General features: G+C 31.8%; 3 protein-coding genes across 6 annotated transcripts; 2 read left to right on the top strand and 1 right to left on the bottom strand.

The window, feature by feature from the left end:
* The first annotated feature begins 2,634 nt into the window (after positions 1-2,634).
* Positions 2,635-3,871, top strand: IPK2 (inositol polyphosphate 6-/3-/5-kinase). The gene has a single exon (NM_001250522.2). The coding sequence runs from the start codon at positions 2,745-2,747 to the stop codon at positions 3,582-3,584; it is 840 nt and encodes a 279-aa protein (NP_001237451.1). The 5' UTR covers positions 2,635-2,744; the 3' UTR covers positions 3,585-3,871.
* A 15,405-nt stretch (positions 3,872-19,276) lies between these two features.
* Positions 19,277-21,651, top strand: LOC100793230 (RING finger domain-containing protein). Of its 4 annotated transcripts, none has more exons than XM_006592914.3 (2): positions 19,277-19,501; positions 20,181-21,650. In XM_006592914.3, exons 1-2 carry the CDS (start codon positions 19,499-19,501, stop codon positions 21,387-21,389), a joined length of 1,212 nt encoding a protein of 403 aa, XP_006592977.2. In that variant the 5' UTR covers positions 19,277-19,498; the 3' UTR covers positions 21,390-21,650. The 4 variants fall into 4 exon arrangements, with proteins under 4 accessions (XP_006592977.2, XP_014620611.1, XP_014620610.1 ...); XM_014765125.2 differs by having other exon boundaries at positions 20,156-21,650; XM_014765124.2 differs by having other exon boundaries at positions 20,109-21,650.
* Positions 21,652-23,126: 1,475 nt separating this feature from the next.
* Positions 23,127-27,197, bottom strand: LOC100792707 (splicing factor 3B subunit 4). Its single transcript, XM_003540496.4, has 9 exons — positions 27,010-27,197; positions 26,889-26,937; positions 26,726-26,814; positions 26,596-26,652; positions 25,835-25,897; positions 25,676-25,741; positions 25,335-25,421; positions 23,930-24,023; positions 23,127-23,820 (listed from the first exon to the last, which is right to left on the bottom strand). The coding sequence occupies exons 1-9, from the start codon at positions 27,112-27,114 to the stop codon at positions 23,336-23,338; spliced, it is 1,095 nt and encodes a 364-aa protein (XP_003540544.1). The 5' UTR covers positions 27,115-27,197; the 3' UTR covers positions 23,127-23,335.
* Positions 27,198-27,314: the final 117 nt, after the last annotated feature.

The raw sequence follows: 27,314 nt of genomic DNA, 5'->3' as shown, positions 1-27,314 counted from the left end.
AGTATAATTTGCCACGTCAACAAAACTGTGTCATTTTAAGTTTTAACTTTTTTTAATGATTTTTTTTAAAATAAAAAACTGTCTTTTTACCTTCCTAATTTTAATTTCATTCATTTTTGTTTTGTTGATCAAAAAGGGCTAAGCCCCAAAACACAGAACACTAACCAACTCTAGAACGAAAATTACAAGCAGCATCAGCTGCTAAAACTGAAGAAATATATGAAGGAACCACATCAAAAGTCTTCATGTTGGAACTCATAGCCAACCCATGCTTTGCAAGCAAATCAGCAGCCTCATTAGCAATTTATCCCTGAAAATATGTCTCCAACTCATACTTCCTTGGTATATACGTGGTTAATTTCATTCATTAACATTACCCCATGTATGATTACTTATTCTTGGTATATAAGTGATTAATGCATATCTCTCCTATTTTTTTTTATATCATTTTACTTGTAGTCCCCTGATTAGGCTAATCTCAAAATTTGCTGCAAAATTTCTTCCATTTCCTTCACAAAAGTCATTTCCCCTATTATACAAAAAAATGTCTGATCTTTCTTCAATAGGAGAGAAAATAATAGTTGAATTAACATTTTTTAAATGGTGTGCATATAATTATCATCTTTTTCATCATTTTCTTATCATTTAAGTAATCATATTAAAAATAATATTAGAGATATTTTAAGAATTATTGAAAACATGTTTTAATATAAATAGAGTTTAAAATTATTCTTAAATATTTTAATCCAACTACATATTCAAAGCTCGAAACTTCTAGTTAAGCTGAAATAATCCAATGTTAGTTTATCTATACACTAGTGGTGAATATTTTATCTTTTTGTATAAGAAGATTGAAGTTTATGTTATTCATAGTTAAAACTGAACAAAAGTATAGTTAAACAAATTTTTTCTTTTTATCATAAAAAAAATTGAAAAAAATTAATTAGTTCTTGAAAATAAAATACATTTCCCCTTTTAAAAATAAAGATAATCATATTTTTTATATGTTTTAGTAATTTATAATAGTACCGTTTATTTTTCTCAAATGATAGTTTATGTATATCATTAAATAGATTTTTCTATTTTAATTTGTTGTACCAATTTTTTTACATGTCTCTCTATCACTTTTTCTTTTAAATTACTAATTATAATATTAAAAAATTAAAATCCGCACAACGTGTGGGTATATAACTAGTTATTTATTCAATGATGAGAAATGCTTCTTCTTGGTCAACAATGTTGTGTAATGCTATAACGTTGAAGGTCTCGGAGCATTATTACATGACAAGCCACCAATCCAAGGATGGCATCCAAAGTGGCGCATCCAGTTCTATCATCCTAGAACAAGTTATACAAATTATTTAAGTCCACCATGCAATACCTTTTAGATTTAGGGACTTAAACAAGTTGGTTTAGGTTAGGTATCACAAAACTTATTATCTAATTTAATTAAATTTGAATGCATTAGTTTCTTAATATTTTTTTAAGAAAAATTAAATTCAATCAAAATTAATATGTTTGTAAATGATTTACATTGAATCTGATCCAAACATAAAAAAATATTCAACTCAAAACTGTTTAAATTTATTTAGATTAATTCAAATTTATGAGTCACTTACCCGCAAACACCCCATGTAGACTGGTGTGATTAATGTTGCCTCATTGCTTTTGGCCTTCAGCTTTCACAAATTTTGGAATGGAATAAACACACTATGTTATTCTTAAAAGTGTAGAGTAGTGTCAAGTAAGTCCCCGAATAAATAAAATTCTAAAATAGTCTCTAAAGGTATAAAAAAAAAAAAAATCAATCTGGTTGGTTCGTTTGTCTCAATTAACTTTTACTTTGGTTACAAGCACAAGACAGTAAAATACCGTATTTCAGTTCATAACTTTAAGAAATCATGGTGGATGTCCTCCTCGCATCCTAATGGCACAAAAGTAGCCAAAATTCAGCCACAATTCAAATCAAACCAAAGAGACATATCAATGATAATTGCCATTAGATTATCAGATAAAATGAACATAAAGAATTTATTCGCATTTTCAATCAATCAGCCGAATTATTTAAACAATTTAATTAGAATATATTTGTAATATGGTGTAATTTAATTAATAATTTTTTGTAAGCTTAATGCTTGTGCATTATGACATTATAACTAATAAAATCAGCCTTATGATTTGATGATGACGGTATAAGACTAATTTTATATACTATCGGTAAATAATTTTTTTTTCTTTTTTGTTGGGCAAATTTTATTTTTTTATTAGTATTTTGGTTGTGTTAATTTTACTTTCTTTCTTACATTTGATTAAAAATTATCAATTTTGATAAATCTTATGTTTAAATCATGAGAAAAAAATATTAATAATAAGTGAAATTCACCAAATTCCAACTAATCATAGAGATAAAGTTGAAAAGAGTGTAGCTGGAAGTGGGAGGCTAGGCACTTGTCTTGTATTATACCATCCTATGATCAAATGAGTGTATATTTAGATTTCAGTTGAAAATATTATACAGAAATTAAAAAATAAATTTAGTTTTGCAAAGTGAAAAGCGAAAATTGATTGAGACCAAGTTTAGGCTTGGCGCAAAACTTGCATTGCTTTGTGTAAGGCTAACTCTGCCTAACTCACGTGCTTCCGTTCATTCTTAGGTCTGTTGTGGCCGCATCCGTGATTTCAATTGCAGTTATATATATTAGATCTACTTGCCATTCTGAATTTCACACTATTCCATTATAAAAATGCTCAAGATCCCGGAGCACCAGGTGGCCGGGCACAAGGCCAAGGACGGAATCCTGGGCCCACTCGTCGACGATTTTGGAAAATTCTACAAGCCCCTCCAGACCAACAAAGACGACGACACCCGCGGCTCCACCGAACTCTCCTTTTACACCTCTCTCGCCGCCGCCGCCCACGACTACTCCATCCGCTCCTTCTTCCCCGCCTTTCACGGCACCCGCCTCCTGGACGCCTCCGACGGCTCCGGTCCCCACCCTCACCTGGTCCTGGAGGACCTCCTCTGCGGCTACTCCAAACCCTCCGTCATGGACGTAAAGATCGGCTCCAGAACCTGGCACCTGGGAGACTCCGAGGACTACATCTGCAAGTGCCTGAAGAAGGACAGAGAGTCCTCTAGCTTGCCCTTGGGTTTCAGAATCTCGGGAGTCAAGGACTCTATCTCCTCCTGGGAACCTACCAGGAAATCTCTCCAGTGTCTATCCGCCCATGGTGTTGCACTTGTTCTCAACAAGTTCGTTTCCTCTAATAATATCAACCATGATGATCATCATCCCGATTGCGCTTTCGCAACGGAGGTCTACGGCGCCGTTTTGGAGCGCTTGCAGAAGCTCAAGGACTGGTTCGAGGTTCAGACGGTGTATCACTTCTATTCTTGTTCTGTTCTTGTGGTGTACGAGAAGGATCTAGGGAAAGGGAAAGCTACCAACCCTCTGGTCAAACTCGTTGACTTTGCACACGTGGTGGACGGAAACGGTGTCATTGATCACAACTTCTTGGGTGGCCTTTGTTCCTTCATCAAGTTCCTCAAGGATATCCTAGCAGTAGCATGTCTTCACAAGTGACTGATTTTCATCGAGTTAATCTTATTCCTATCAGAAAATAATTATGCTTGAATTAGTGTCGCAGACTAACTGTTTGAAGTACTGTCAGAAACAAAATAATAATATGGACTGAGAGGCAATCTTGTTCTGCTAAACTCCCTTTCAAGTTGCTGTCAGATACTAGCCGTCCCTTTTCCTTTTTCATATTCTGTCAAAGTGAGTCATTTAATAATAATAACAATGTCCTTCAACTCCATTTGTTTCAGCCAACCTTTATGCTCCTACTACTTTTATGAATTCTTTTGCTCTATGTTACCATAGGCATCAATCTAACTTGGTTTTTATGGTGTTTCTGCTGATGGTCGAATTTTTCTACCTGCCGAGACTTTCTGATCTGCTCTTTAAATTTAGTGTGTAAATTTTTGTACTACATAAACTGCTTGTTGTCTCCTTTTTATTTTCAATCATAGAGGTGTGATTGGGACATCTCGTGTTCTAGTATATTAATTAAGCGAGTATGATATAGTACTTGTAACATTCTATTCTATTCTATCCTATTGCACGCAAAAATTATTGATGAAATGCCAGTTTTGGTCCTCCACAGTTTGTAGTTAGAGATTAATCTCTCCAATCAGTGAGAGGCTTATTAAATTAGCGTGCTACTTGTGCTGGAGGTTTCTAGGGGGGACATGGGGGGAATGGATCCTGGGATTTATGCAGAATTTGGGTCATCAATGTCATGATGGGGTGTTATTAGCTCTTGAAATTGCTAGGGCTGCAGACATTCTTAAATTTTGGTTAGAATGTGATTCTAAAGTTGTGGTCTACCTCGTGACTAGTGGTGTTAAAGCCTATTTGAATACACTCTAAAATGACTTTTAGGAGCTTCTCTATTGGCATAAGTTATTTTCTGTTTAGAAGCAGTGTTTGGATGGACAAGATTTTCAGCTTTTGTAAAAGCCACATAAGCTAGAATTTTGAGTTTATCCCAATTTCAACTTTTTGGAAAGTTATCTCATTTTTTATTGGACAAAAATACATTCATGGAATTTTGAAAATTACACTCATGGTCCACACTTTCTTTTTGCAACCACCCATCCCAATCTTTCTACCTCGTGTTCCTCTCTCTTCATTTTTCATTGTCTTTGTTTCTTGTCTTCGATCAAGGTTTGTTCTCCGTCCTTGATCATGGTTTGTTCCTCTCTTTTGTTCATAATCTCATTTTTTGTTTTGTTTTTAGGTTTGAATATGTCTTTAGTTCCTCAAATACGAAGTCTATTTTTTTAGTCCCTCAATGTCGAGAAATATATTTTTAGTCCTTTCGTCAAAATGTTGTTAACCAAACCTATGATATTCGATAATTTAATCTTAAAATATGATTTTTGGTGACTAAAAACGTACAAAATATATAAAAAGAAAACCTAGTTGACTTTCTCTCTCCATTGTGGTATAATTATTTCATTTGTTAAAAATCAAAAGGCCCAAACCTATTTGGGAGTCGGTTGCTCAATCCTCTCCTCCTCTCCTCTCCAATTTATCTCCTTCTTCTCCCTACTCTTCCCATCCTCTTTTCACTGCCACTCATCCAAAACCCTTACATTGCAAAGAGATTGGATGAAAGGAAAAATCAACCGATGAGATCTCATCCACCACTTCTCTCCCTCCACCCCCTCAACCCCTCCAATGCCATTGTGCTTTATGGTGTCCTCTTCATCTAGTTTCGTAACAACCTCCACATTTTTGCCCTTATTGCTTGAATCTACCCCCAAAACATGCAAAACTCTAAAACCCAACCCAAGGTCACTCACTAGTAGAGTTGGCAAAATGGATGAACTAACCCAATCGATTGGGTCAAGCATGAAAAATGGTCTAGGTCAACTCATATTCTATATGGGTCTTATTTTTTGAAATCCAGTTAGGCTCGGTTGCCCATCAGACCGGTCTATTTTGGCCCATTTTACTTTTTTTAGTGTAACTACAATTATATCATTTTTGTCAGCTTTTAAACTAACAAAGCTTATGAAAATGATAGGATTGTAGTGTTTTTAAAAAATTTAAGAATTTGATTGAGCTTTGTAATAATTGAGGGACTTAATTAAAATTATCAATTAAAATTTTTAATAATTGAGAGATTCAATCAGAATTTTAATCATGATTAAGAGACTAATTATATAATTAAGTTATTTTTTATTTAATTTTAGTCCATATAAATTCTCGATTTTTCAATTTTGATCTTTCTAAGTTTTTTTCTTCATTTTAGTCTTATTAAAAAGTATTATAACAATTAGATCTCTTGAAAAATCAGTAAAAATTTTGGTCTTGAAATGGTACCTTCCGGCCATGAGTTACATGCAAACGTGGATACTCGTTCAAAACATCATATACATGTTGTCCCACAATTTGCCAACTTTGTACATTAAATGAAACAAATTAAGAGGAAATAAATAATTACAATCATGTTAAAATATGAAATCGAGAGCAAGCTCTTGCGCCTTATTGGTGACGGATTGGTTACCTATTCGAATTCAGAAACAACTTTTTAATGTATGCAAAGGAAAGGTGGCGTATAATAATCCTCCCACGTACCTTTGCAAAGCAATGAGGTGCAGCAACCATTTCATCTTCCATCGGCATGATCTCTATTACTCTATAGTCTGCACAACATGTCGTGCTTAATTTCTCGCTGGAGATGACGCGGACACAAATATTTTGATACGATTAATGCCTAAAATATAAAATACAGGAACACTACGTATACACACAAGCAAAGATATTTTAATTAAATGAAATATGAGTAATATATAATAAAATATTTAAATTGATGGTATATTTATTTTTTAAAATTAACCTTTTATGTTTTTCAAATATATTAATTGTGTAAAAGTGACAATTACATGAGCCTAACGAATGTGAAAACATAAGTTTATGGAGATGCAAATGTGCCCCATTACATGGGCTTAACGAATTTCGCAGTATATAAAAACTGTAAATTGGTAATTACATGTGAATCAAACCAAGATTCAACATAGGAAAGCACTTGCCTGAATGGTTGATCTCTTCTTTGTATAGTTGTGTGCTGGAAATTAGGGGAGTTTTTAGGGGTAAAGCAACACATGCATGTTGCTAGTCATGTGTATGATAGAACAACTTTTAAATTCCGAGGAGTGGAGACGGACATAAGCTTCAATATAGAAAATAATTTTGTGGAGTTCTTTTTTATTGTTTTTGAAAGTTAAGATATAAGCATAATATGGAAAACTAGAAGAGTTGATTTTGTTCAGGTCCCAAAGCTTCAATTAAAAATGGCTTTAGAAATGGCCTTGACCTTGCCCAGTACTAGCTAGTGCTCTAAACTTGATAGTCTTATCATACCATTGGAAAGCTTCCCATAAGCAACGAGATATAATAATATCCTCAAATTAGTTTGTCAGCATAATATTATAGATTGAACCTTTTTCGGTGTTGAGAAGGGTCAGTTTAATCCGGCTTTGCCTTGAGAGGAAGCGTATGATATTCGTGCGTTGGTGGGTCTTCGAGTTGTGTGCTCTTGTCACCGAGCTCGGTGCCTGGCTTGGATATCACATAGATTTTGTTGCTCGGTGTGTGGTCTTTGAGAAATTTCTCTTGTGCTAGATGTGTACTTGTTCTCATCAAAACTTGAACTAGATACTTTTAGAATATGACCGTTCTCATAATCTCCAAATAAAAGATTAAAGTACAGGTGATATTGAGATAATGCGTGTACTTTAAAATGTATTGTTCATCCTGATACTACAAGAAATTTCCTGGATGTGTAAGATAATGTCGAAATAATATCCTTTTTTTATTTGAATTTTGATTCAACAAAAAGCCAAGGCAGCGTACAGCTTCAAAGATATCAACGAGACATGCATATTTATTTATCGCCATTCAGAATCATGTGATGATATTATAATGAAGGAATGTTGGATTAAATTAATATACCTATTGATTTTCAATCAAATTGGAATGCCAAAGAGATGATAGTCCAAGCCAAAGAGGATATTGTGTTCTTTTGTATAGAAAAATTAATAGGAAAGGTGATAATTATTTCAATAAGGATCGAATGATAATAACTTCCCTGGATTTCTTTGTTACGAAATTACTGTGCTCTTTGATCGATATGATAATCCATACAATAGCGGCTCCACCGAGGACTACATCAACAAGTACTCCAGCATCCCCTTGGGTTTCTCTCTCCTCCTGGGAACCTACCAGAAATCGCTCCAAGATCAAACGATGTCATTTATCATAACTTCTTGGGTGGCCTTTCTTCCTTGATCAAGTTACTCAAGGATATCCTACCATAAATTCATTTGGAGTACGTAAACTGTTGGATCTGTAATGTTTGTTTTCTTCTTTATGGATATTTCTATCTTAATATATTACCCGCAAAATTGACACTGTGTATTCTCCAACATATATATATCGTTTGAATTCGATTTGTGATTTCATTTCGTCCTTATGATGAATAACAAACGAATAATCCAAACTATCTTCTAAGTTGTGATGGCAATTTTTTTCGTTTCCATCGTTGTTTCGTTTCATCATGTACTACTATAAATAATGGTTTTGACATCATTAACATCAATTTTTGATAAAAATCAATGTTAACAAAAATGCAATAACATACTCATAAATACCATGAGTTTGTTAACATCAATTTTTTAGAAAATTGATGTTAAGATGAATTCATTAACATAGATTTTTTAAAAATCAATGTTAACATGAGTTCTTTAACATCAGTTTTTAAAAAGTCGATGTTAGCAGACTCGTGTTAACATCGATTTTCTGAAGAAGAAAAAATAATGTTATTAGAAGAACATAGGGAAAACTCAACAACGATGTTGAGTTACTTCATTAACATCGATTTTATTTAAAAGTCGATGTTATGAGATCTTTTATGATAATTTTTTTGCACTGAAAACCCTCAAGCTTCCTCACTTTGTCTTTCTGACTCTCACTTGAAATCTCTCGCTTTCGCACTCGTGGCACTAAAACTCCCTCACCACTGGCACTACAACGTTTCCTAGTGCCTCTCCGTCTCCATGTCGTCATTGCCTCTCGCACCTCCATTCTCTTTCTCTTCACCTATCTTCCACATAACACTCCAGCATTCGTCACTCGTGATGCAACGCCAAACTTCCTCACTGTTGTCGCACTGTTGTGTCGCCGCTAGACCTCGTGATTCCTCACTCAACCTCATATTCTCAGCACCTCACCAACGTCGTTAGAGATAATCCTTGTTGGACCTCAGGTTTTATTTTCTAGTTATGTTATGCTTTAATGACTACAAATACTAACAATTTGAAACTTTGAATATACTATTTCATATGGAATTTGTGCCAATAAGAGAATTCTATGTTTTGTTTATTTTCCAGAAATGATAAAGCAGTCAAATTTGTAGTTAATCTTATATTATGTGTCTTGTTTGTGTTCTTATAATGAGACTTTTTGCTAGTGTGAGAATTCTATCACAACCTTAGGCCCCCAATTTTTTTTTCCAATAGTTGATACGATTAGAGAGACAAAAAAATAATGAATAAAAATGTGTATACGTGAATAATAATGAATTTTCTTATATAATCAAATTATATGAAAGCAGATATCCATGTTAAATTGTCATAGACCCAAGATGATGTTAGGGTTTTTAACTTGACGCAAAAAAATGATACTTTGACAAAAGGAATATCATTCTTGATTTTCAAAAATGGATATATACATTGTGTCTTTCAACTTCATGGCATGCACTAGATCAATCTCATATCTCTTGGTTTACTACTAGTAGGTAGACATGCATATTTATTTTTAAGTAGTTCTAGCTTTTAAGCCAAAGGATAATTTTAGATTAGAGACTATACAATGTTGGATTAATAGTTGTTGACTGAACAAATTTAAGGCAAAATAAATGTTGTGGATTAATAGTAACTTTTATATTGTAAATGGAGTTTAGAAACGATGAATAAAGATAAAAAGAATTGGAATGAAATGGCTAAGACAATGATGGAAAATCAAAGGAAATGTTCAACACAGTTTATATTAAGGATCAGGTTAGGAATTTCAAGACTATTCTCAAAGAAACATAACATTATATAAAAGATCGGTATTGCTTGTATTAATTTACTTTAAATGTATCCTTATGGTGAAGTGAGTAGGTCCTTTGTTGTAAGTAAGATGGAAGGATCAACTAGAGCATACTTGGCATCTGCTAGACAATAATAGCAACATGCACTTTGTTACATACAACCAACATCTAGTGAACCCAACTATACTGATTGGATGGACAGAACTCAAAGATTTCTATGGATTCACAGGAAATCATCAAGTTACAATGACCCATTTCGGACAGAGTATTTTCTTCCTGACCATCTTCAAAAGCAACTCTGGACCAAAAGCTTATCCTAAATGACACTCCTTATACCACCAAATTTCTAAGTCAATCACTTTTAAAGTCCTGCTGAATGGGTACAAAGTGACTTGCAGCAATTTGATGAGTAACTCAACATTATATATAATTAGTACAAAAGCACTTATGTTCATCAAATTTTAAAATCATATACATATCTAAAATGAACTTAATGTTAATTTCAGGATGTGTCAAACATCATATACTCATTTATGAAATGTGTGGGATTCACCCATCTAAATTTGGAAGAGATTACGGAATGCAGGATTGTTTATAATCATTGGAGGAAGTTTACAAAAATTGGTTATGAATAGAAGACTTTTGCACAATCACAAAATTTGGAAGCTAAAACTCAAATTATATTTGAGTTCCTAGATGCAACATCTAACTTTGTTTTATTTTGGATTTGTTTGTAATTTAAATATATTATACTATACTAATATCTGTAAATTTTTGTTTATAACTCTTGGTGGTATATTTCGTAGGAAATGATGCTTGAAATGTTTCTGCTATGAATCTTTTTGTCAACTTATCGTTTTGTGGATAAATAGTTTATTATATAACATATAGAATATTTTAATTTTATTACATTAAGTTTCCATTTACTTCTTTTCAACTATGACTTATGTTTTTTTAAAGTGTTCACAACTTTGAATGACAAGTTGTGTTATGTATAATTATAGTTGGTAATTAAAAAAATAGGCACGATATTAAGAAAAATTCCAAAACAAACACCGATTTTTAGAAAAATCATTGTTGTTGCGCAAAACAACATCAATTTTTAGAAAAAATGATGTTGTTTGCCACAAAACAACTTCGATTTTCCTAAGAACTGATGTTGTGGTTTACTGACAACATCAGTTTTTTTAGAAAATTAATGTTGTGTAGTTTAGTTTAACATCGGTTTTTTAAAAACCAATATTAGCGTTGATACTTTTAATGCCAGTAGTTTCAACATCGATTAATAGGCAATGTTGAAAGTGCTAAAAAATCAATCTTAAAAGCATATTTTCTAGTAGTGATGATTAGTTAGCACCATAAAATTGATTAAAAGTAGGTGATCGATGAGGGATTAATCGCTATAAAATTAGTTTCTTTGACCATTTTTTCTCTATGCAAAAAATATCTCATTTGTGACTCCAAATATGCGTAACCTTGCACAAATATTGTTCTTTATATATGTTGACATTTGTAGTTTTTATTAAAAAGAGGTCTATTAATTAAAATTTCTTTAATAAATGGTAATAGTAATTCTCCATGTAAAAAGTCTCATTTCATAAATCCAAAACATGTAGTATTACACTAACTTAATTCATTTAAATACACTTATTTATGTAGTTTTTATTAAACATATATTTATTGAATGTGTAGATACAAAACATTTAGTTTCTTTAACAAATCTTTTTTATGTAAAAGCATTTGTTTTGAAAGTCCAAAATTTAGGGGTGACAAAATGGGTTGGACTTGTCCGGCCAACCCGTTTTGGCCTTTTTTTTTCTGGCCAAGTTCGAATTTTAAATCCATCAATTTGTTCGGTTTTGGCATGCTATAAACAAGTTGAGAGAAAAGTGGGGTGGATCAACCCGTCAAATCTTTTTCTATTAAAAAATGATTTAGTATCTATTTTGGTATATATATATATATATTATTAATTTGTTTATTTTTTGTCTAAATAAATTATTATTCAAAATTTAAAGTAATACTTTCGATTTTTTTAGTATGTATTTATTATTTATAAAAGGTAAAATCAATTAAAATATATTTATAATTTATTTTTTATTAATATTTTACAAACCAATCCAATAAAAATGGGATGGACTGACACTTTAAATCTATATATGAAATGCGGAGCGAAACATGTTGGTCCGTGTTTAGCGGGTTGGTGTCGAGGCAGACAAATCCAATTTGTCACCCCTACCAAAAATGTATTCTAGTTTCTTTTAAATATGGAGATATTGAACTTAATATCTTGGTCACTAGAAAATTCACTTATGTGGATTTCAAACTCCCATGTTATGCATAATACTCATAGATACAATGCACATATATTGAAACTAAATTTTGATAGTGTTTCGTGGTGAATTGGAAGCATCATATAGACTATCAGATAAGGCATAGACTAAGGTGGTGAAGACGGTAAATTTGTGTTTAGTGGTCAAAGAAAAAGTAACCAATTATATTAAGTCTTTCTTGTATTTTAATTTATTTTAATATTTATCACTTAACAGGGATTGACCATTTTGCCATTAATAAACCCTTCCTTAGCATAACAGAACACTCCCGTCCCTCTCCCATGACCCTCTAATGATTGATGACATCTCTGACAATCGATGTCGCCTTCAATGCCACTGTCTCCAATTTTACACAATTTTTAACTCTAGCATCATTTAAATTTGATTTGAATGATGTTTGTTGCTTGAGATTTTTGAATTGAGGTTTCGTTTAGTTAGATTAGAAAGTTGATTTTAAAAAATGTATTTTAATTTTGAAATATATAATAAAATTATTACTAAATATTAAAATAAAGAGATAATGTAACTTAATTATTATTGGTTAAAAAATCAACAATATCAAAATCAAGAAAGACTTAATATAATTGGTTGATGTACTATAGAAACTCTTTTTTTTTAATTGATGTTTGATGTCCTCTAAGTTAGAATCTTCCATGTTTTCCGCTAACTACCCAAAATCAAGAAGAAACAATTGTTTAGTTGAAAGTATTTTGCTAATCATAGATTATATTGGTTCAGTCAACCCAACTTATATCTTGTACTTAAGTTGCAACTTGAGATTTTCAATTAAGTACAACAACTACAGAGACCAAGCTAATTATATGTGTATCTTCAACTACCCTTCCAAGGGCACCCCTCTCTAAACCCTACACCTAGTCAACAAGCAACCTAACTAGGATGCCCTAGTTCTCAGACAAACCCTCAAGATCTAACACTTGAGTGACAACTTGCTAACTATGACTAATGACTCACTTAAGAACCTAGCATTCTTTTTTTCGCACTCTAGACACACATCAACGATTCCAGCTATTTGGCACATAGTTTTTGTATTTTTCTAGGCTTGGATACTATAACTTTTAGTTGAGCTTCTCTATATTTTATGTGTCTACTCAAGTGCACTAAGTTCAATGAATAAGACATTTATTTATAGTATGTATTGACATGGGCTTTCAAAAAATAGATTAAGGTTAGATTTATCTAAGATATATTTCAAACTTATCTTTGATTTGCTTTATATTTATCTCTTATTTGAAAAGTTGTTTGTTTTAGGAAATATCTCTACTACATTTATCTTTAAAGATAAGATTATATTCCTATGCAAAACAAGCTCATGTTTTCTTATAAATAGATAGATAATGACATAGAAAACTTTCCATTTTTGAAATCTCATTGGTCCAATTAATTATGGAAAGATTACTTTTGAAAAATAAGGAAAAATATTCAAATTTGGGTTGCCAAACTCGTGAAACTTGAGCTTCCCATCTAGGACTTGATTTTGGTCACCAAAGTTCAAGTTAGTTTTGGTTGCCAGGACTTAGTCTCAAATCTCAAACTCAAGTTTCCAACACCACCAGGCCCAAATTTGAGTTTTCAAGGTTCCAAGCCCATTATGTGTGTGAGGCTATGTGTAGTGGGTTCTAAGTGACCTAGATTAATTATTAGAACTATGATAAATGATGAAAGTTTACAAAGAGTCAAAATAATTATGTATAAAGTCTCTCCATATAAAACAAACAAGTAGGTGAAAGTTTAAAAAACTTCTTGTTACTAACTTTTAATTCCTCACCAAATTACTGTCAACACATAACTATCTCTATTACTAATATCTATATCTATTCCAAATCCGGATCATTAAAAAAATTAACTTACCTATTGTATTACTAATTAATGTATGTACAACAAAAATAAATAAATAAATAAATACATACGAAAGTTATAAAGATTATTTGTCTAACATGTTGATGCGTTGCATTTCTTTCTATCTTTTGCTTACTTTTCATACTTAGATTGGATGCATTTCATGGTGATTTATGTTTATATTCATGCATAATCTCTGAGTTTTTCCTTTTAGTACGTTGTTACGCTTTTTGGTGTGCTTTTGGTTGTAGGAATCTATCTTAGCATGGAAACCATGAAGTTCTTGCAATGAAAGAAGTAGATGCCACATGGGTGTGACAACTCCCTACAACAGTGTGGCTGCTACCTTCACATTACAGTTCTCAATCTCATAAGTCTCCTCTTAGTTTCATTCTTGGATCACTACTACATATGTGACCTTTAGCAACATTTTTTTTTATCTAACATTTAATAAAATATTGATAAAAGTCTTTGGCAACATTCAAAAAATATCATTAAATTATAAATAAATGTTACTAATATTTTTTGTGACATATAATCAAATGTTATGTATTGCCTATGTTGTTAAAGTCAAAAAAATGTCACTAAAAGGTTTTAGCAACACAAGTTATGCACAACATCTGATAAAATATCACCAAAACATGTGAGTAACATTTATTTGTAATTTGACCATATTTTTTTAATGTTACCAAATATTTTTAGCAATATTTTATTAAGTATTAGGTAAAAAAAAATGTTGTCAAAGATTACATGTGTAGAAGTGGGTGTTTGAAGGGAAACTTTCCCAATCATGTAAGTGTTGAGTGTCCCACCTATGATATGAACAAAATCATAGAAGTGAGCAATGGCTATGGAATTTGTCACTATAATTCACTTGTGTGGATTTCAAATTCCCATGTTTAACAGCGAAACAATGCACATATATTGAAACTAAATTTTGACAGTGTTTCGTAGTGAATTCGAAGCATAATATATACTATAAAAAATATATATATATATATATATATATACATATATATATATATATATATATATATATATATATATATATATATAAAAGTTTTGTTAAATAATTTTTTGCTTTGGTTTACTTTTATAATTTTAGTTTCTATAATATTTAATGTTTTACTTGAGGTAAATATGTTAGTTTTATAATATGATTAGTTCGTTTTTAATTTATTCTTTTTGTAAATATGATATTCATTTATTCTTTTGGTGTATATTGTTTATTTATTTTTTTGGAATTATAGTTAGTTGCCCTCTTAATTAGAATCTTTCATATATTTTTCCTAACTACACAAAATCAACAAGGAAAAATTAATTGTTAAGTGAAAACTATTTTGGCAATCACATATTATACCGGTTTAGTCAATCCAACCTACACCCAGTACTCAAGTTGCAACTTGAGATTTTCCACTAAGTATAGTCATTACAAAGACAAAGCTGATTATGTTGCATCTTTGACTACCCTTCCAAGGACACCCCTTTGTAAACCCTACACTTAGTTCTGAGACAACCCCTCAAGGTCTAATCCTTGAGTGACAACTTGTTGTGACTAACAACTCACTTAAGAACTCAGCATTCTCTTTTTCTCACTCTAGACACATCAATTATCCAAGCTATTTGGCATACAACTTCTCTATTTTTCTATGAATAAGACACCTATTTATAGTATGTATTGACTTGGACTTTTCAAAAGATAGATTAAGATCAGAATTATCTGAGATATATTTTAAATCTATCTTTGATTCGCTTTATATTTATCTCTTATTTGAAAAGTTGCTTGTTTTAGGAAATACCTCTCTACATTTATCTTTAAAGATCTGATTTTCTTCTTAGGCAAAACAAGCTCATATTTTCTTAGAAATAGATATATTATGTCATAGAAAACTTCCCATTTTTGAAATCCCATTAATCCAATTAATTATAGAAAAATTACTTTTGAAAAACAAGGAAAAATCTTCTATTTTGGGTTGTCAAACTCGTGAAATTTGAGTTTATCATCTGGGACTTGAGTCCAGCTAGTAAAACTCAAGTTCCGTTTGAGACTCGATTTTTGGTTGCTAGGGCTTTAGTTCCATATCTCATACTCAAGTTTCTAACACCACCAGGTCCAAATTTGAGTTTTCAAGGTTCTGAGGACATTTTGTGTGTGACATATTGACTTAGACCTTGGCTCTTTAATCTTGGTCTTGAACCTTGACATAGACCTTGGCTCTTTAATCTTGGTCTTGTGTGTGATATATTTCAGATCTCATACTTCTATCTTCTATTTTTTACTTTGGCTTGACTTGTTGATGGTGTTTTTAGTTGTTGGTTTTGTTTTCATTGAAACTTCATCATACACTTGTTGACAGGATGTCATTGGGTATTTATTTTGAATGCTCGAAAGTCGCCAATTCAAGAGTCATGCTTTTAGTGCTTCTCTTTAATGCTTACAAGAACGAGTATCAAATTAACAGTTATGTTAAAGCTTTGGCCTAAATATATTTTTTGTCCTCTAAATTTAAAGTTGATCTTTTGTCCTGTATTTAAAAAAAAACTTGATTTGGTCCCTTTATCCTAAACGTTGTTAGCAATTTCACTTACATAACTAACAAATTACAAGTTGATTACAAGGTAACCAACCCACTTTGATTTTGCATTCTTATTATCAAATATCCTATCCCATATGTGTTTTCCTTTCAAAAGTATTCATTTTGATGTTTGAACAGAAACACTAAAACAAGTTTTCTTTTTTTCAAATTACAAGCACTAAAAAGATTAATTTTAAATTTAGAAAACAAAAAACGAAATTACCCAAAATTTAAAAATTAAAACCATAGTTAAACTTAAAGCTTTTATACGGAGTTTAAAGATAAATACAAATATAGAAATAGAAAAGTCAAACTTCTCTCTTTTTAAAATGCATATCCCTTAAAATTGCTTGAGAAATAATAATGTTATTAAATAGTTATAGTTATGAAAAATTATTAAGGACAAAATTTAGATACCAATTGTTAAGTGCTTTTAGAGATTTATTTGAATAATTTGCATAATAAAATTTTATATTAAATATTACTCTTTTCGGTTCTATTTATAAGACTCAATTACTTAATTTAGTTAGATTAAGGAGAGTGATTAGTTTAGTTGATAATAAGAAATATGTTCAAGATCATATTCTTTTTTCTAAAACTACCATTGTCTAATAATATCATTTCTCTCACTTTTATTGTTTGTCATTATAATCTCTACTAACTATAAATATTTTTGTTTAAAAATAATTAATGTAAAGAGCATTATGAATTCATATCTTATAAAAGGAACAAACTCGTTGAGTCTTATAGATAGGACATGAGGAAGTAACATAGATTATGGGTTGTAATATTTCTTCCTGGTTCATGTATAAGTAAAAATAACTAATAAGTTAGTTGATATTATTTAAGTTTCCTACTCTTAAGTAAAAAAATAAGGTTATTTTTAAAATGGCATTCATTGAAACTATTTGTCATGAATAAAAAGGATTCATTGAAAATATAATTAGAATTAAATGAATGATATTTTATTAATGATAACATTAAATAAGAAAATCAATTACATTTGCTTTAAGTCGAACATACAAGATCTTTTTTTACTTATATATGTGTTATGAAAAATTGCATGAGAAATTGTCTTTAAATATAATCATTTAAGATAAATCATTTTGATTGAAATACTTGGTAATTTGTTCCCATTTAATACCTTCTCCTTTGACTAGGTGAAAATATAATAAAAATTAATACTTTGTTGAATTAACAAATAATTTTTTTTTAAATGTGAAAAAGTAAAACAATACTTTTTTTCAAAATCTAATACTACCTTCGTTCAAAGTGACGTAATATAAATCATCAACATAAAGAAAAGTAATGATCACATTTAATATTATCATAAATTTAAATACTCGATAATCTATTCCCATTTAATATCTTCTCCTTTTACTAAGTGAAAATATAATATAAATAATTAATAAAAATTAATACTTTGTTGAATTAACAATGTGAAAAAAATAAAGCAATATTCTTTTTCAAAATCTAATACTACCTTCAAAGTAACGTAATATAAATTATAAACATTAAAAAGAAAAGTAATGATCACATTGAATATTATCATAAATTTAAATACTCGGTAATTTATTCTCATTTAATACCTTTTCCTTTGACTAGGTAAAAATATAATAAAAATAATTAATAAAAATTAATACTTTGTTGAATTAACAATGTGAAAAAAATAAAGCAATACTCTTTTTCAAAATCTAATATTATCTTTGTTCAAAGTAACGTAATATAAATCATCAACATCAAAAAAATTAATAATCACATTGAATATTATCATAAATTTAAATACTCATAATTTATTCTCATTTAATACATTCTCCTTTGACTAGGTGAAAATATAATAAAAATAATTAATAAAAATTAATACTTTGTTGAATTAACAATGTGAAAAAAATAAAGCAATACTCTTTTTCAAAATCTAATATTATCTTTGTTCAAAGTAACCTAATATAGATCATCAACATCAAGAAAAATAATGATCACATTGAATATTATCATAAATTTAAATACTCAATCATTGATTCTCATTTAATACCTTCTCATTTGACTTGGTGAAAATATAATAGAAATAATTAATAAAAATTAATACTTTTTTGAATTAACAATGTGAAAGAAATAATACAATACTCTTTTTTAAAATCTAATACTACCTTTGTTCAAAGTAACGTAATATAAATCATCAACATCAAGAAAAGTAATGATAACATTTAATATTATCATAAATTTAAATACTCGGTAATTTATTCTCATTTAATACCTTCTCCTTTGACTAGGTAAAAATATAATAAAAATAATTAATAAAAATTAATACTTTGTTGAATTAACAGTGTGAAAAAATAAAGCAATACTTTTTTTCAAGATCTATACTACTTTCATTCAAAGTAACTTAATATAAATCATCAACATCAAGAAAAGTAACGATCACATTTAATATGATCATAAATTTAAATACTGGGTAATTTATTCTCATTTAATACCTTCTCCTTTGACTAGGTGAAAATATAATAAAAATAATTAATAAAAATTAATACTTTGTTGAATTAACAATATGAAAAAATAAAGTAATACTTTTTTTAAAGATCTAATACTACTTTTATTCAAAATAACTTAATATAAATCATCAACACCAAAAAAAATAATGACGACATTTAATATTATTATAAATTTAAATTTTATTTTAAAAGTATTCTTAAATTTAAATATTATAAGTGAAGCAATAGTCTAATTTAATGTTAATTCTTAAAGTTGAATGAGTGAGTATTTAATATATAGAATTAATAACAAATTAAGGATATTAAATCGATTATTGTTTATAATTAGACCAAAGAAAAATACTTTTTTGTTGCTTAGGTTGTATTAAATGCTCCTTCTTGTATTTAACAAGGGGGAAAGAAGCAAAACTGAAAGTGTATTGCAAATTGCAAAATCAAAACTTTAGAGAACCTAGCGATTAGGTATGTCTTCTTCCCATGTTTATTATGTGAATGGCGCTTTGGAATCATACAAATAAACCCCAACGTGTTTCATCATCGATTCACCCAAATTCAACGAAACAACATCCTCATATCAATGGTAATTCCTTACCCCTTTTCACTCAATTTCACTTTTCTGTTTTCATTCACAATTTTTATTCAATTAGAGTTTTTCCTCTTCCGATTCAGTTTAGTTTACCGTTATTATCATTGTTTTGGGTCATGAATTTTTGCATTTCGTTCAAAGTCACTTATGTCAAAGAATTAGTGCAAAATGAATTGTTGGGTATATGAGAAGTTGAGAATAATATATTTTTCTAGTGTTTTTGATGTTGGTGAATAACTGTATGTGTTTATTTCAATCCACGAGCATATCTGAGTTTATTTTTTTATTGTTTTTATTTTTCAAGATTTGAATTAGGCTCTTGATACATATGAAATGTGGTTGATGGCATAAACTTGGAAAAAGAACTCAGGGTATATGTGAAATGTGGTTGATTGCATAAACATGAAAAATGAACTGTATATGTTTAAGACTTAGTGGAATATAAATTTTTGGGTGATTGAGAAATGGAGAATAAGAGGTTCCTCTAGTTTGAGCAAGTCAGGAACTGAGTATTTTATGTCGGAGAATAACTGTTTATGTTTATTTGAATCCATGAGCATCTGAATTTGATTTTTTATTTTGTTTTTCAAAATTGTATTAGGGTCTTGATGCATATGAATTGTTGTTGATTGCATAATTTGAAAAAAGAACTCAAGGTGTATGTATAATGGAGCTTGATTTGAATCAGGAGCCATCGGATCCAACTCACGCTTCTCCAGATGAATTTGATTCTTTGTTGGAAGAACTAGAATCTGCCCATGAACATGTGCAGGACCGTATTAGGCGCCTTGAAGCGATAACTTCCAGAACCAGGCAGTATTCGAGTTGGCCGCTGTTTCACACTCCAATCCAAATAACCAACTCTACTGGACAAACCAGCGCGCTAGCTGATGCTCGTGAAGAAGAAATGCCGAGCCGGGAAGTTGAGGAAAGAGTCGTTGAAAGTGGGAGAGGGTTCAAAAGGAAAGGTGCCCATTTAGTAGCTAAGGCATTGGGGAGGATTGAAACAGATGCCAATAAGGAAGGGGGAAGCACTGGAAATTTCTATGATTGCAATATATGTTTAGACAGGGCAAGAGATCCTGTGTTGACCTGCTGTGGTCATTTGTTTTGTTGGCCATGCTTCTATCAGGTGCAAATTGTCTATTCAAATGCAAGGGAATGCCCTGTTTGTAAAGGAGAGGTCACTGAAACTGGCATTTTTCCGATTTATGGCAATTCAAGTGCCGATGGCAGTTGTGAGTCAGGATTGAAAGGAGCTGGTTTGAGAATTCCTCCTCGACCCGCTGCACCCAGAATTGAGAGTTTTAGGCAGCAGCTAATAAGTCAGGGAGCATCTTCTTCTGTAATCCTAAATATCCGGCGGTTTCATCACCTTATTGGTGGGTTAGGAGCTCGAGTTCAGTCACAAAACCCCAATGCTGCAACTGATAGGAATAATGGTTTGCTCGCTCAATCTCGCCCGCCATCAAGCAATGATCGAGGTACTGGTTCCTCTCAGACTCCAATTTCAACCTTGTTAGTGCAAGGAGCTGCTTCATTTTCATCCCTTTCATCAGCATTAAATTCTGCGATGGATTCTGCTGAAAGATTAGTTGAGGACCTTGAGTCATATTTTCATAATCACCAGACAAATGGTGTCAATACAAGTTCAACTCATAATGGGAATGTTGCTGCAACTGATTCCACACCTGCAGCTTCTACATCTCCTTTTAGTAGGAATGTTGACACCACTGCTAATATTGGCTCAGAAATTCAGACAACAGATAATAACATACAGACTGAGACTAGTACATTGGACCCTTCTTCATCTCGCAGAGGAAGCACTCGTGTTTCAACTTCAAGACAAGTTACAAATGATCGCAGAAGGAGGTCAAGATGAAGGTCTTTTATGTAAGGAGATGTAAGTCATATTGCCCGAATGTTCCCAGTTTATAGAAAGCTACAATTTGCTTTTCATAGAAAAATTTCTGTCTCTTTAAGCAATTGGTATGTATAAAAGAATAAACAAACATTTTAAGCATTTTGTGTGGTGTTAGCCAATTTTTATTCAATGGATGAGAGGATATTACAGCAAATCATCAGGATATCTCTCTTTTCCATTAAGGAGCTTATAATAGTGATTTGATTGATATGTTTGCAACAGTATGCTTACATCACACTATTTTCTTCTTTTTATTGTGAGATATAAATATAACATAAAAACGAATTGTCTGAAGTGTCTCTAATTTTGGTGGGGAAAATGGCACCAAAACTTTCTTTATCATATAAAAGATGCATAAATTATATTTTATATCTTAAAACTCTTCTCCTTAAAAAAAAGTAATAGGATAGGTAATGAATTCTTATAACTATAATGAACAATCATCAAACTTTTTACTACATATAAAAAATCGGAAGTTAACCATGTGACTTATTAGCTCAATGATTAGCAAGATTAAAAATCAAAGATATTGAAAGTTTTAATCATTGAGTTTTGGAAACTTAAGAAATTATTCATGTTCAGAAGTTAAGAGAATGAATGATATAATAGTAATTATTTTTTCTTTTGGACTCTTCAATCCCTAGGCCTTGAGTCGTCACCCCTTCAACCCACAAGGTTGGCTTTGGTTAGGTTAGCTCAAAAAATAAATGAGCTTGTGAAATATGTGGTATGCTTCTGCCCTATATTGGCTCGCTACTGGTTGACGGATTAACCTTACAGACCTAAATAAAATATTAAAAAATTGAAGAAAGAAAAGCTAAAAAAATCAACTAATAACGACATTTTTTCAACTATTAAATATAAATAATGAAGAAACTTTCATCATTTAAATTTCCAATAAAATAACAAAGATCAAAATTGTGTATCGTATCACACCATGTTAAAACCAAGTCAATTAAATACTACTACTATTACACTACTAAATAATAAGTATTTATATAGTGTCATCCCTAAAAAATGCATGATCCTAACTCCAGTCCTTTTTATAAGAAAAATGTTTGTGTAAAATTCTTATAAAAATTGATTGGAGGGAGTATTAGACAACTTTTAATACAATAATTGACAAATTAAACATAATACATAAAATCAAAGTTATGACCTCAATTATTTTTTCTCCTTTCTCTTTACTTGACGGGAAATAACTTTTCGTGAATCTCACTTTTTCAAAAATAAAATTCTCTATTTTCTCTCTTCATCCAAAAGTTAGAACACATTTTTCCATCCTATTTCTCTTCACTTATTTTCTATACAATTGATAGACATACTCTTCAAAGAAGGTTTCTAATGCCTTTATAAATAATAAATAGAAATAATAAATAAACACACTTCTGAAAATTTAGAAAAATATCTATCCAAGGAAAAAGTAATAAATTTTTTTCTTTTTCTTAAAACTATTCATGCATGCTTATTACATACTGACATTGCCAAAATTAGCCATGCACATTAATTTAATGTTTCCCGTATCAATGCCCTGTCTATGACAAGAACTTAAAGTCTGCAACTCAATAATCTCCATTATAGGCATTTGGTTGTTTCGTCCTGAACACATCAATTATCTTGTGCATCTCAGAGGGCAACCTACCAATCTAGAGGCCGACGTACAAGAAAACATGATAAAATGAGGATATCATGCGGTAAAGCCAAAACTCAAAAGTCTCTCTTTTCTAGGCAGGGATAATTTTATGATTGTTGACTCTCTAGGATGTTCATATTACAATCTACACTAGTTCACAAATATAACGCAATACAAATTAACAATAAATGGGCAAAAATCCCGATATTCAGATCAGAAACATTCCATACGATTTGCATTCCACCAATTCAAAGGCGGTGGCATAACAGGGTTACTGGGGAGGTGGTGGAGGCAGCATTGCAGACTGAGGGTATGGCAAAGGCCGTCCACCCTGCTGCTGAGGGGGTGGTGGTCGCCAAACAGGTGGTGGCTGACTTGCCATTACTGATGGTGGAGGAAGAGGCCTGGGTGGAGCTTGTGGAGGTGGTGGCATCTGCTGCATACCAGGGTGAGGTGGCCTGAACTGCTGGATTTGAGGTGGTGGCATCGCGGGTGATAACATTGTTTGACCTGGCTGTTGCTGATGCCACGCTGGTTGTCCAGGCACCGGCATAGGCTGGAATGCAGCAGCCTGAGGGGGTGGTGGACGGAGGGTAGGAATTGCAGCAGGAGCAACCCCATTAACAAAGGGTCGGGGAGGCACTGGAGCAACCCCATTAGCCTGAGGAGCACTGGGAAGTGTTGGAGGTCCACTGGCAAATAAAGTATGAGGCCTGCTCTTCTGTGTAGTTGGATTACTTGCAGCCAAAACTCTTTCTGCACCATAGAAGAAATATTAGCAGATAGCCAGATACTACAAAAACAAACAATATGCATGAATTAATCCCAAAAAGTAGATAGTACTAGTAGCAAGAAAGGACCTCACCTGCTGGGGTACCATGCCGTTCACCCTTAGTGTCTTTCTTATAAGCATATGACACTGTAATTTGACGATTGCAAAGATATTGTCCATTCATTGCCTACAAAATATAGAAAAATTCAATATCAGTGGCGTGGGAATGCTTTTATATTCTACTATTACGAATGATTTGAATACCCAGACAACAAAATTGAAACAGATAAATTTATTTTCACAAATACATTAATAAAAAATAAAACTCCCTCATTTATAACTTGGGCTGATTTTTCCATCCTAATTTATTAAATTATATTACTTTAATTTAACATTAATAATGTCAACTTCAACCCTTCCATCCAATTTAACCTTAAGAGTTAACAGAACAATATAAGCATGCTTCCCAATAGTCTTCATTCTTTAGAAGGGGCATTACAGCATTTGAATATACAAAGGGTTTGTGCTTCTGGTCACACAACCCTGTCCTACATAGATTAGAAGATCTCCTAAAGTTATATTCCTTGAAAAACTACATCGGCATAAAAAATTAAGTAATGGGGTTTCTAACTGTAGCTTTGAGTAGTCTTTTTCCTTTGGGCTTTGCCCCACATTACACCAAAAAGTAAAAATAAACATGGTATGTAATACAAATGAAAATACAAAATTATCTAACTTTTAATTTCTTTAAACTCTTCACTAGTGATGGGGTTGTTCCCTATTTCAGTTTCAAGATGCAGACAAAAAACAGTCTGTGACTTTTCCCTCATGTTGTTCCCTCTTCTGCAAGATTAAACTACACCATGTTTCTTTTCATTTTGATCCGTTTGAATTAGAGAAGACAAGAAATATTAGAATTTCAAACAGGAAATATTAGAAAGCTACCGTTGATGCAATGATACCAACAAATCATGAAGCATTGATGAGGAAGTCAGATATTAACTATTGGAACCTTGAATTTCGATGGATTCAATATATAGTTTGCTATCTTATTGTTACCATTTGTTTATGGCATGAAACATGAAAACAGTTGTAAATATTTCCTTTTGGGTATTGATGTTACACTTTATAATACAGGATCTTATATAGCCCCAATGGATTTTTTTCTCTTTTTGGTTTCCTATAGTATTCTCCCATACGGTAAAAGAGACACAAATCTCTCAAGGTACAGTCAAGCCCTAGAGGGTGAAACCCTCCCAACAATGCTTTCTACAAATGAATCCAAGACTACATACACCACAAGCTGGTCAATGAGTTTAAGATTTTATAAATGATTGCCAACCCATATATATTATTATTTGTTCTGGAGTGTTTATATATTTTAGTGAGTTAGTTCCAATTCAAGATCCACATGTGCTGAATAAGTATAACAAAAGAATGAAAGGTTGGCCTCACACTATATTCCTACAAATGACTCAAACACTAGACTGAGGCATACCTCAATGGCTGAATCAGATGCCTCAAATGAATCATAGCTAATGAAGCCAAAACCACGGGAATTTCCTGTCTCAGGATCTCTCATGATCTGCAACAAAAAGCCTTGAATATCAGATCATATACATAATGTTGAGTGAAATGAATCCTTTCAGGTGGTGGTTATTTTTAATTGTCATTGGCTTGATACCAAACATTTTTAAACAAAAATCGGTAAATGCTAATATAGAGAGATAAGAAAATGGCAAAGCATGAAAAGTATTAGCAACTGCTACTAGCTGGATACTGTTACTTAAGTGACACAAACATGATGAAATTAGATATATAATATTTAAAGAGAAAAACCTTTGGATTAGTAACAATAACTCCAAATGCACTGAAAGTATCATACAAGAGCTTCTCGTCTACATCCTGCAACAACATTAGGAACACTCATGTTTAAGTCTTGAATTCAATGCATAACTGCATGAGTCTGATTAACACTTGCATAATTTGGTTACTTACAGGATCAAGATTGCCAATGAAAAGATTTGCACCAACATCCAGGCTCTTTTTATCTTGGGATGCCTAGAACCAAAAAATCATAAAATCCATCAAACAGCATGAAAACTAAATGTTTTGTTAATCAAGTGACAAGGGTGTTGATACAACTACATTACTACAAGGAAGAAATATAGCAGAAATTGAACAGAGTACTACATAGTTTGTACAAACAAAATACAGATATGAAAAGAATAATCACTATGCAAAAAATAAGAGAGATTCAATTATAAAGAATGATTATCTGGGAATTGCATACGATATGGGTTGGTAAAATAAAAGTTCAATACTACCTAGCACCAAGGTTATCAAAGGCAGAATGCCAGAATTCTGTCACATAAGCACGCCATAGCGAGCCTCCCTTCACAAATTGCCTACGGCAGAGGTGTCGAAAAATGCCACATTATAGTGTTATGGTGGCACTATAATGGTTATGTAACAAAATTGCATGGCACGCATTGTCATTCTTGCATGCATCCCTTAAGTGGAAGGAGAAAGATAATCCCATTCTAAGGCTATGCATAAGCATCGAGTACTGAGATACAAGAGAACTAACATCCCTCAAGAAGAAGTGGTCATGGAGATTCACGGCAATCATGAATCGGTAAATGGCTGTTTGTTTTGATTAATACTTTGGATGACACATGCAAAAAATATTAAAAAGGAAGAAAATAAAAATTGAATTCAGAAGGGAAGCAAACACAGGAACAAGAACAATTTCATACCTTATTGACACGGATGGGTTTGCCATAAAGCTTAATCATGTTAAGCACCTTGATGGCCTGCAGAAAATGGAGAGAATGTGTTAGTTAGGGTTAGAGAGTGAGATGGAAAGAGAATAGAAGAGTAGCATACATAGTCAGCATCTTCTTCACTGCGGAATTCAACGAAACCATAACCCTGGTGTTGGTTGGTGACTCTATCCTTGGGAACATAGACATTAACTGAGAGAAATGAAAGTAAGAGTTTGTAGGAAACATAAAATGAAAGAAAGAAAGAAAAGAGAAAAAGAAATTACCGACAGGACCAGCCTGAACAAACAACTCCCATAGTAACTCCTCACATATCTGCAGCAGAAACCCTAGAACTTAGGAGAAGTGACAATAAAGAAATGAAGAGTGCGGAGAAAGAATAGTTACCTGAGGGTCGAGATTTCCGACATAAGCAGTGGCATCTTGATTCCTCTCGGCGGCATGTTGACCCAACAAATTGGCTCCCACACCGGGCGCGATTCGGGTCGTCATCGAATCAGAGAGGATTCAACTCCCAACTCTCAAATCAAATGAACCGCCGGAGCAAGATTTTTCTTTCAATATTTTTATATAATATATCACTTTCTCTAAGTATAATGTATATACATATCTGAATTTTATTTTTAGCAAAAATAATGTTTTACTAGTCTTCCAATTTGTTAGAGCTGAATCAGATGATTACGAAAAAAAAA

Source organism: Glycine max, chromosome 12, assembly GCF_000004515.6.
Source record: "Glycine max cultivar Williams 82 chromosome 12, Glycine_max_v4.0, whole genome shotgun sequence".
NCBI lineage: Eukaryota > Viridiplantae > Streptophyta > Magnoliopsida > Fabales > Fabaceae > Glycine > Glycine max.
Note: the sequence above shows the minus strand (reverse complement) of the source record. Positions and strands in the feature narration are given on the sequence as shown.